Below are 12619 nucleotides of genomic sequence, written 5' to 3'. Positions count from 1 at the left end.
GATTAGAGAATGCTAGTCGGCGGTCTATACTCCATTGGGTGTCATAAGCATAAGTAAGTAATTAAATTGTCTACAAAATAATGAAATCAGTTTATGTTTTTATTTTGTTGTTGAAAGAATCAACTTGAAATTACATCAAATTGATCATGATTACTAATTAAGATAAATTTTATTAACCAATTGTATGTTCACTACGAAAGTGATAATAATAATAATAGTAAAAAAAGTAACCGACGTTCAGTAGAAAAAAAAACAGAAAAAAAGCACAACAACAAACAAAACGATTCACTTCCGTTGTAAAAACATTCTTTTCTCTTTTATACAATCGATATATATATAGATATGTATTATGATAGACATATTGATTGATCGGATATGGGATAGAAAAAAGTGAAAATGCCAAAATTATTATTACTATGATTATTTTTATGTTAAAATAAACAGCAACTATGGAAAAAGAAGTGGTATACAAGAGAAAGAAGATAGGCGATCTCAGCAACTGTGATAACTACAGGGGCATCACTCTTCTCTCAATACCGGGAAAAGTCTTCAACAGGGTATTATTAAACAGGATGAAGGACTGCGTAGACGTCCAACTTTGTGACCAACAGGAAGGATTCCGTAGGGATAGATTGTGTACAGACCAAATCGAAACTCTACGGATCATTGTGGAACAATCAATTGAATGGAATTCATCACTCTACATCAACTTCATTGACTACGAAAACACATTTGATAGCGTGGACAGAACAACACTGTAGAAACCTCTTCGACACTAAGGCGTGCGTCAGATGATGGTCAATATCATACAGAACTCATATGATGAACTACACTGCAAAATCGCTCATGGAGGATAGTTGACAAAGTCGTTCGAAGTGAAGACCGGTGTTTGGCAAGGTTGTTTACTCTCACCCTTTCTCTTTCTCCTGGTTATCGACTGGATCATGAAGACATCAACATCTGAAGGGAAGCACGGGATACAATGGACATCTGGGATGCAGTTGGACGATCTAGACTTCAAAGATGATCTGACTCTCCTATCGCACACGCAACAACAAATGCAGGAGAAGACAACCAGTGTGGCAGCGGCCCCAGCAACAGTAGGTCTCAATATACACAAAGAGAAAAGCAAGGTTCTCAGATACAATACAACATGCACCAATCCAATCACAATTGATGGAGAACATTTGGAAGATGTAAACTTCTTTACATATTTGGATAGCATCATTAATGAACACAGTGGATCTGATGCAGATGTGAAGGTGCGGATCGGCAAAGCAAGAGCAGAATTTCTACAATTGAAGAATATATGGAACTCGGAACAACTGTCTGTCAATCAACGCCAAGGTCAGGATTTTTAATACAAATGTCAAGATAGTTCTACTGTATGGGGCAGAAACATGGAGAACTACGAAAGCCATCATCCAGAAGATAAAGGTGTTTATTAACAGTTGTCTACGCAAAAGGCTTCGGATCCGTTGGTCGGACACTATTAGCAACAATGTACTGTGGGAGAGAACAAACCAGATTCCAGTGGAGGAAGAAATCAGGAAGAAGCGCTGGAAGTGGGTAGGACAATCATTGAGGAAAGCACCCAATTGCGTCACAAGACGAGCCCTCACATGGAATCCTCAAAGTCAAAGGAAAAGAGGAAGACCAAAGAACACATTACGCCGGGAAATGGAAATAGACATGAGAAAATTGAACAAGAATTGGATGGAACTAGAAAAGAAGGCCGAGGACAGAGTGGGTTGGAGAATGGTGCTCGGCGGCCTATGCTCCATTGGGAGTAACAGGCGTAAATAAGTAAATAATACAAGAGTAAATCTAGTTTAATGATCATGAATATCATTGGTAATAATATGAAATGATCAAATGAAATGAAATATTGGAGAGAGAGTGTGTGTATGTGTGTGTGTGTGTGAGGAAACTCCCTCTTATCTAAGTATAAATTGAATGAAAGTAGTAAGTTTATTATTGAATTCATGAATCCATTGAACTTGGACCACTATAGAAAATTTGGAAGCATTGATAGATCCTGGATGGTGAATGAACACTGCTAAGGTGTGCTATACTAGGATGAAAGTAGCAACTGAGTGACATTAAAGAAAGAAAAGAATTGGTGACATTTATAAAATATAAATGATTATAGGTGAAGATACAAATCAAATAGATTTATCATAAGCATACAAATGGATTATAATGATGAATCTATTGATAAATATATGTTCAAGATATGTTTGAATATTGAAATTTCTTTCAAATTATTCGGTTGATTCTTTATTAACGACGATGAATACATAATAGATTGATATAATAAGATAATTATTACAATATAACTATGTCCCTCCAAGGGAGTAACTGTTGTAAGTAAGTAAAAATGTAATATCAGAAGGGGTTTTGTAGAGATTTGAGTAATTTCAATAGTTTGTGGTGGTCGGTATTCAATATAATCCTGAAACTTCGTATACAGTTCGTCTTGATAACCATCCCTAGATAACGCCCCAACGGTATATTAATCGGAATGTGAATACGAAGTGTTGATTACGTTTATTATGAAACCCCACACAGATATCCAAAATTACATGTGCGTTAAACAAGCATGAAAGAGTTGTGCCGAAAGGCAAGCAGGCAAGCGAGCGAGCAAGTGAGTCAGCGAATATGAGTATGAGTAAGCGAGAGAGAGATCAATGAACGTGAATAACATGGACATATATGTAAAAAATAGTGAAACGAATGAAACATCGAGTCAATTAAGCGGTTAGTAGTAAGGCTAGTAGCGTGAATAAATGCATAGGCAGTAAGCAATGCTCAAGCATACATGTTCATACATTCGCAACAATAATAATAATAAAGATACAATGATATAGATAAGTTGTTGTTCTATGGATGATTCAGTTCATTAATAAGTTAACAAAATTACTAAACCGAATTAAATGTGAACAAACTCAATTGCACGTGAGTTGCTATGAGTCGAAATCATGAGTTAATTAAAGCTAGACCACCATGGAAAACATGGAAGCATTGGATGACCATTTTGTCCTAGTATGTAATGTAGTAACTTAACTAATTAAACTGTTACATAATTATATATTAAAGTGATAAGATTATAAGAGAACTCTTTGAAAATCACTAAAATTTTCAAATCATTTGTATGAATCCTTGTATATTTCACTACAGTGTCGAAGTAAAAACTTGATTTTCCCAGTCTTATTAGTTTTTGAACACATCAGTTAATAAAAAGTCGTTTATGATTAATGGCAAACATTTATAATTACAATTTAACATTAGAAGGAGTTTTTATGAATATTATAGTAATTTCAATAGTTGTGATCATGAGTCAATTGAAACTAGATCACCATGAAAAACCTGGAAGCACTGGTTGGCCGTTTCGTCTTATTGTGGAACTTCTCAGCATTGCGCATCCACGAATCCGCCTCGTGAGATTCGAACCAAGCATTCATGATCTCAACTATTAACAAATTACTATTATGTCCACAAAACCCCTTGTGATATCAATCAACATATGTTCGCTAGTGACTGCCTTCAAGAGGTATTTTCCGAAATTCTAGTGAGAAGCAGTGACCAGTGGAGTTCAGCCGGGTCTGGTGGATAAGATTTGTAGCTCAGGTGGATGATTTTGATGGAGTTTTGTTCTATGAGCTGGATGGTTTGGTCTGAAGTTTTTGCTGATGATGTCGTTCAGAAGAACGATGAAAGCTCCAAGACCAAACCATCCAACCCAGAGAACAAAACTCCATCAAAATCAACCGGGTCTGTTGTCAGTTAGCAACTCATTGAGGACAATGATGAATATGTCGCTCAATTTCGTGTAATAGTTGAAGTTAGACATTAACAACGTTGGATGCCGGCTGGCTCAACGGAATAAACGTTAAGCGTTCGCGTGCATGACCGATAGGTCCTGAGTTCGGGTCTCGCGAAGCGGGGTCGCGGATCCGCACTGTAGAGGAGCCCCGTAATAGGACGAAACGGCTGTACAATACTTCTAGGTTTTCCACGCTGATTCATGATCTCGACTATTAAAATTACAATTTAACAATTTACTGTGATCTTAATTTATCCAATTATAGACAGCTATTAACTAACAAGATCTAAATATTCAGAAATGTTTATTATGTTTATGTATATTTTTTTACTAGTTGTCACTGCCGATCAATAAACCTCTTTATATGAACAGAATATATAACAAATAAATTACCTTAATTGTTAATGTATTAATCTCTTTTATACAATTCACATTCACCATATACACCATTGGATGCCGCAACAGCGGTCCAGTAGGTTAAGTGATCGCGTGCGAGACTGATAGATCTTGGGTTAAAATCCCACATCATGGGATCGTGGATCCGCACTACTGAGAAGTCCTACAACAGGACGCAACGGCCGTCCAGTGCTTTCAGGTTCCCAACGGTGGTCTAACGTCAATCGCTTCATGATATCAATTTAAAAAAATCATATTGTGAGCATGAAATATAAATTAACTGTAACAGAACAAACATATTTCCTATTCAAACAACAGATTATTTACTTGGAATACCTTGTTATATTAAAAATAACAAGGTGGACATTGAAAATGTTTGTTTAGTTCGCTTGTTTTTGTTCATTTTCAACAAGTTACATTCACTATATACATCTCACTACATTCTTCTTAATGAATTTAGTACATGAAATATGGATTTAGATAGACTTATGGTGATTTCATATGATTAAAAGATTAGTCTCATTATGAAATGGGATAAATTTGACAAAAAAACTAGATATGCTAAGAATTATTGATTATTTGGTTTATTCTGAGTCTTATTTAAAGTTACAATCAGAGTGGTGTTTTGTAGATATTATAGTAATTTAATAGTTGAATTCATGAGTCAATTAAAGTTAGACTACTATGGAAAACCTTGAATAACTGGATGACCGTTTCCTCCTAGTATGGGTCTCCGCAGTAGTGCGCATCCGCGACTCCGCTTCGTGACATTCGAAACCAAAAACTGTCGGTCTCGCGCACGGACGCTCAATCAATAGACCACTGAACTGGCATCCATTGATGTTAATGTCGAACTTCATCTAATCCACCAAATTGAGCGACATGTTCATCATTTTCTTCAGTGATTTATTTTGTCACAACAGACCCGGTTGAACGTCACTGGTCACTGCTTTTCACTAGAACTCCAACAAATACTTCTCGGAGACCGTCACTAGTGGCAAGATGATTTTGAGTTATCTCTATGTATACTGATAAACAGCTTTTAATCTAGATCACATTTTGTGTAAATGTTTTCATTAATTTTCTAACTACTGGTGAGTTACATTAAAAATTTCTTAAAAGATTGTATATTATTTATTGAACTCGACAAATCAATCATTGATAAATACACTTTTGATGAAATTAGTTGTTGTATAACGATTAATTTCGTCCGAATAAAAGATCAATTATGAAGTCCATAGTTACAATTTGAAATACACTCATGTCTATTGAGTAGTTATTTCAGTAGTACAATGTTTGGAAATGCAAAAATAGTTATTTTTTAGTAATTTGTTGTCAGTATCGTGTTGTGAAACTAATTGAATTAATCTGAATCCATCTAAATTAAATCGTTACTGAAAATCTTGAATCTCCGGCGTCTGTTTAGTCATAGTATGATATGCTTCAACAGTGAGCATTCACGAACCCTCGTGCAGTAGTAACCAAACCCAACACCTTCGGACTCGCTCTCCAATGCTTAACTTCTAAATCAATGAGCCAGCATTCAAAGATACATTTATATAACTTGATCCATTCATGATTTTACGCTACCATTTTCCGTCCGATTACTAATTAATCAAACATCACAGATACATCCACAGTATTAAGGTGGAAGTTAGGCATTTGACTGAATTCACCAGCCAAATGAGTTGTTCAAATAAAAAGTGTGGTTGTTGACAAAGTATGAACGTTTCATGAAAACAGACTTAGTAGGGAAGAACCTAGAAATCCTTATTAAAGTTTTAGAATTTTTCGTGTTTGTTACGAAACTGTTGTTTTCTCATATCGCAGGATGACATAGACAATATTGGCACAAATTCAGCATTAGTTCATCAACACATAAAATGACGACTTGTCGAATTTATAACAATAAGACGTACTCATATTTCTTTGACAAACGCATCTTCTTCAATAACATCCAGTTCAATATTAATGTGTATTCCGAAAAACAACCAAAGTCAAATAATGCATAAAAGTTAAATTTTGAAGACTCAACTATATGAAATCATATCACATCATCCCCTTGAAATTAAACATCATAAATTTCGCTTCAGCGTAACTTAAATGATTACGTAGTCAGTTGGTAAGATAAAACAAAAGTCAACTACTCCAATGTTCCAAGTAATTATTCAGTTTGAGAAGGGGTTTCGTGGAGGTTATAGTAATTTAAATAGTTGAAATTAAGAGTCAATTGAAGTTAGATCATCATGGAAATGCTGGAATAAATGGATGAGTGTTTTGTTTTGTTGTGACACTTCTCAGCATTGCACATCCACGACTCCGCCTAGCGGGATTCGAACACGAGCATTAACACCTCTAGATGCCTGATCAGTGGTCTAGTGGATAATCGTTCACGTAGGAGACTGATAGATCTTCGGTTCGAATCCCACGTGGTAGGATCGTGGATGCACACTGTTGAGAAGTCCTATACTTGGAATAAAACAACCATCTAGTGCTTCGAGATTTTCCATGATCGCCTAGATTCAATTGACTCATCATCTCAACTATTGAAATTATTCAGTGATTGTTCGTTAATCAAATATACATATTGACAAACAATCTGTCATTTGTTCTCATTATACAAAAATGAAGAGTCAATTTTGAGATTTACATACTTACAATTTACAGTTGAAAATGTGATAAACAAACTTGTTATTCACTAAGCAATTCATAACAACAAAATGAAGTTTCGTTTGTTTGTTTGTTTGTTTATTCGTTTGTTCAATTTTTCCGACTACAAAAGGAATGGAATCGAACAATCGGATACTAATTTAAATGTAAACAAGAAAAACAACATTCTGATGACAACTATGAAAATAACCGAAAAACAGAAGAAGAAGAAGAAGAAGAAGAACAATTAAATAAATAAAGCAAAATTGATTTTATGAATATTTTATTTATTACTGTTAATAGTATTGTAGTGTGTGCTACTTAAATCGACATAAGTAGTATATAACATTAGTGAAGAACAGAATGTCTGGCAGCAGAGAGACAAGAGGATCGAACGGTGAAGAATGAAAACAGAATGCAAGTTGTATGAAAGTGCAAGAACAATGAAGTGTGAGTGGTTTTGAGACAATTGATGGATACTTTGCAAACTAAGCCTTTATAATATATAGTTCTCAGATTTTATTGAGATGCTGTGTAATTTTGGGCCCACATACATTCGATTATTCCCCACTGGTGTTCTGTTCACTGCAGTATTATGTTGTAAGTCAGGGAATATAAGACAGTTGTGTCATCTTAATAAGATTGATTTCAATAGTGTATATCCACGTCATGACCAAGGATTAAGTTTATGATAATTGAATCATGCAGTGAATACTTGATCAATAGCCTCATTGGACCAACTCTGATTTCAATCAGTCAGCCACAGAAGGATATCATGAGTTCAACCTGTAAATTCAACTAATCTTGACACAATCCATTTCAGTTACAGTAAAACTGTATAGATAGCGGCCTACCAAGACAGTTGTGTCATCTATTTTTTGACTTGATAAATATTACAGTAAATATCCTTGTTTGTTTTACATTGTTAAGCCAAACAATAAAAGAAAATAGAAATTGTATGTACTCATCAAGTGTTAAGCAAGGATTACAGATTACTGTAGTACAAACACTAAATTTAGTCATTTCACTATTATGCCCAACCGCCTTCCATTTCCTTATTATTGTAACTGCCTTACACTTTTTATGATTATATTCAATAAACTCGGGGAATTGGAGGCAGATATTAAAAGAAACCTCATAAACTATAATGTTTACAAAATGTTCCGAAGTGTTATTTAAACAGTTAGTTGAAAGAGTTTTCTACAAGATGAGAAAATCACACAATTATCATTTGTGAATTGAATAGTTTGTTTTTTTCAAATTCTTGATATTAACAGTATATGAGAAAAAATATGATACAGTTGAATGAATTATGAAATGTCCCACAATAGGATGAAACGGCCGTCCAGTGCCTTCAGGTTTCCAACATCAATCGGTTCATGATCTTAATCAAAATCCTAATGATTTTCACAACCCCTATACTGATATTTGTACATTAGTCCAATTTACTGAAAGCAGCCTCATATTTTTAGTGTAAATACAAAGGGTAGGTCTAATGAAACTGACGATTTTAACACAAATAGTGAGATAACAAAATTGCAACACGTTATACATTTCAAGTCAGTGCTCACTATTTATAGAATTCCCATGTCTTCAGTCTTCAGTGATAAAGTTAGTAGGTTGGTAAACATATGTTAGTCCTGACAGATTGTCTTCCAGTAAAGGTCCAACTTCTCCTTGAAAATATTCACTCATGTGGCTGATATCACTAGTTCGGGTAAAGCGTTTCAGTCATTAACTACTGGATGAGAAAAATGAGACCCTACTTTAAGTTTATTAGATCTTGGTTCGTGAAACTCCTTGCTATGACGTCGGAGGTTATTAGTGCTGGAAGTAGCTAAAAGATAAATCATATTAACACTTAAATCATAATTAAAGATACGAAATGCCAGTTTGAGGTCGCCTCGCGTCCTACGATACGAAAAAGGGAAAGGTCTAGGTATTTAAAACACTCATCGTAAGAGAGTTTAAAAACACCCTTCACTAATTTTGTTCCCACACGCTGAACTCGCTAAGGTGAGTTAGTATACTTTATCAGACATGGACGGAATAGAAGAAGCTTTCGCTTAACAAGACTTTTGTGTCTAGTAGCAAAGGAACACGAATAACTCCAGGCAGGAACCTAGGTATATTAACGATAAAAGAAGAGAAAGAAATTGGTAAACCATAGTATGATAATATCCTTAGACCTTAAGAATAGATCAAGTTTTCTCTTAAAGGACTCCTGGGACTAGCTCAGCCGGCAGCGAATTCCAGCATTTGACAACTTCTAAGTAGTAGAAGCTGTGTCTACAGTCCGTTCTGCTATGTTATATCTCCAACTTCTGGGTGTTACCCCTTAGGTTGGTGTCGAGACTAAGCTTAAGTAGGTGTTAAAGAGGATGTCCAGATGTGTTAGGGATACTGTAATATGATGAATAAGTAAAGTAACCCAGTTATCAACTTAAATGATATCGATTATTTATTTAATTTAAGTAATATCGTCATCTATGACAACTGAATTTAGTTTTATCCAAAAATGTTAATATTCAACATCTTCATTTTATTGATTGTTTATATGCATATCTATTCACATTTTAAATAAACCGCTTAGAATCGATTATTTAATTAATCAATTTAAACAACTCAAATGTCAACATATAAACAAATAATGATTTATAATTTGAAAGTATGTCATGGGAACAAGGAAAAAAATTGTTTTTTCGTTGTTGAAAAGATGCTTATGAACAATTTTCTCTAGTTAATCAATTGGGTAAAATAAAATTTAATACTTGAACAATTTCATTGTATTTAATTAATTAACATAATAATCTATGAAATGCACTTGGCATTGTATGGATTGTATCTTCCCATTGAGGTTTAAGACTGCAATTGATCAGTCTGTTATTGGCATATGTGCATACTGTGCGTATGCCTCGATATTGCCATAATTCACAAGCTTTTTGTGGATAGTGGCTAGGACGAAACGCGCGTTTTGGATTCCACTGCTAGCCACCATCCATCATTGCTTACAAAAATCTATGAAATGGATTAGAAGTTTGTGGGGATTATTTTATTTTACACTTTATAACCTAGACAGATTTTAGTAAAACAATGATTAAGAATCGAGATCTATTTGAAAACTGTTTCTTCTTAGATTTCATTAGAAGCAGGTATATATGATATTATCAATGATAGAAACTGAGATCTTTATGTTTAACTGTAATCGCTAAACCATCAAACTACCGAACTGATATGTAATGAATTGCGTGTTTGACTTCTGTCAGTTCACAACAGTAAACAGACATCTTTTAACATCGTTGATAGATTTATCTGTTCTATACCTGAGTATATATATATATATATATATATATATATATATATATATATATATATATATAATGTGTTTGTCATGATCGTCGAAAATTTGTCAGTAACATTACGAACTGAACGGTTTTTGGTTTTTATCTAAATCCAGGATCTTAGTAAGAACTAATTCAATTTTCTACACCACTATAAAGCTCTTCATGGTTGCAATGCAACTACTAGTAAATTGTTCCTATCAGAACTGTGCATCGAACTCTCAAGTTACTCGTTTTTCAGGTAATTTCTAGGCTTTCTCAATTTTCGACATTTGAACCCTAGAAAGTGGGATGAGAAACGTTGTATGTTCATATTTAGCAAAACTACAGATAACGAAGCGATCAAGGTTTATAGTACAAGCTGTCAGTTGTATGTGAAAAACTCAAATACCTCACTTCTACTTGAAGTGCATGCTGATGATGTTGTTTAGAAAAATGATGAAAGTCTTATGATTAAACAGCCCATCCTAAAAATCGAAACTCCACCACTAACATATATTTGAAATGTCACCAGTTAACTTGAAATAAAACTAATATAAGCCATAACATTAAAAACAGATTAGTCAGATGAAGGAAGTACTTAATAATTTGGCATTTCGAATTTTCTAGGAATATTTCGAAAACGTTGAGTGTATTTGAACCATGTAATATATTCGCCCAGTGAAGTGAATGTTTGGTTATCAAGTGAGAGTCATGTCCCCTTGGTCAAAAGTTCGGATTAACTTTTTAACAACTATGTGAATAATAGAGTAAACATTCCTCTCTTGAATGTGTTTGATCTAAATAATTGCGAATCCTAAATGTGTGTACTCACCCACTAATACGAACGGCTTATAATCCATTAATATACTGAAAATAGTGTATATCTTAGACCAAAATACTGAACTTGTTGCCATATTCTTCTCTGTGTTTTTCCTTCAAAAACAATGAGAGACGAATATGTTTGAAATCATATAATGAATACCTGACGGATAGAAAGTAAAAGTTATAACGTTTTAACTGATTAAAAACCTTCACCTTTGAAAATGAATGGTAGGTATTGACTATTGAGAAAAAAACATGATTTCTCACAGTTACAATGTATGGCAAAATGAAAATGTTATATCTAGAGCTTAGTTTCTTAAAATACCACATACAACTAGAGCACTCGAACGATAGAACCCTTCAAGTCGCAAATGTGAAGACAGAAGACAAGTGAAAGGAATGCTATTCCAAACAGTGTCAATTTATGGTTAAAAAAACTGTCAAGTATTTATAGTTCTCAGTAAAAAAATGAAATTATCATTATAGTTATCCAATTCATATACAGAAGGTTATTAGCAGTTATCCAATAAGGGAGCTACATGTAGAGTTTCTGGAATATTCTTTAAAAAAATGATTGGATTGAATATCTTCAGCTCTTTCTTACCTTCTTAGAGCTTCTTCCAGTTCACCCGTGGTCCGTCATCACAGACACTTATCACAAGATTGCACATGTAATGCTATGGATTTCGTTCTGTAACAAAATTTACAATAATCCAAATAGTTATCATTGTAATTACTATAATGATTTCTTGATAAATATATCATACTCAATAAACAGAGTATGAGTGATACAAACTACTCTGTATGATTTTTGATTGAGATCATGAACCGATTGATTTTATACCATGATTGACTGCATTGGTTGATCTTAGACATTAACCTTTCGGCTCAGTGGTCCAGTAGGTTAAGCGTTCGCGCGCGAGACTGAAAGTTCTGGGTTCGAATCCCGCAGGCAGCATCATGGACGCCTCAATCAAAAACGTAACAATCTCGACAACCCCCAAACTGATACTTTGTATGACTTGATTTTCAATGTTAGAAAAATTTACCATGTAATATCTTCATTCATAGCTTTTGGCTACAAGAATTTAAAATAAAATTTAAGTTATTTATATTACTTAGACAACTATACTACTACTAATCATTTGATAGACCTCAGATACTAAAATAATTATTGATTTAGGCTAATCAGATATAAAATTGAAAAAAAAATTATTCAAATAAGAAAATGCAGTTAGAAACAATAAGAAAATAATAATTTAAAAAGAAAGAAGATAAAAGCTACTTGATGAATTCGAAATTAAAATAAACGATCTTTCCTTTCTTTCTTTCTTTCTTTCTTTCTTTCTTTCTTCCTACTCATGTTACATTTTCAAACATAAGTCAATGAAAAAGGAAATTCAAAATTATAAACTATTCAATTTCATCGTTGAATTCGTGAGTCGATTAAAGCTAGACCCATCATGAAAAACCTGGAGTCATTGGATGGTCGTTTTTGACGTACTATAGGACTTCTCAGTAGCAGGCATCCACGATCCTACCTTGTGGGATTCGAACCTAGGATTTATCTATCTGGCTCATGAACGTTTAACAACTAGACAAT

The 12619-nt window shown here is 33.9% G+C and overlaps 1 protein-coding gene across 1 annotated transcript in view; it reads right to left on the bottom strand.

Annotated features, from left to right (window-relative positions):
• Positions 1-12619, bottom strand: part of PDE8A (High affinity cAMP-specific and IBMX-insensitive 3',5'-cyclic phosphodiesterase 8A) — a 142109-nt gene that overhangs the window by 120214 nt on the left and 9276 nt on the right. Inside the window, exons 3-4 of the mRNA XM_051209972.1 lie at positions 11621-11707; positions 6881-6995 (exon numbers count right to left, since the gene is read on the bottom strand). Coding sequence (XP_051075457.1) covers positions 6881-6933 — 53 coding nt within the window. The 5' untranslated portion in view covers positions 6934-6995; positions 11621-11707. The remainder of the gene's footprint in view (positions 1-6880; positions 6996-11620; positions 11708-12619) is intronic.

Source organism: Schistosoma haematobium, chromosome 1 (genome assembly GCF_000699445.3).
Source record: "Schistosoma haematobium chromosome 1, whole genome shotgun sequence".
In the NCBI taxonomy this organism is placed as follows: domain Eukaryota; kingdom Metazoa; phylum Platyhelminthes; class Trematoda; order Strigeidida; family Schistosomatidae; genus Schistosoma; species Schistosoma haematobium.
The sequence above is the reverse complement of the archived record's forward strand: the minus strand, read 5'-3'. Positions and strand labels throughout refer to the sequence as shown.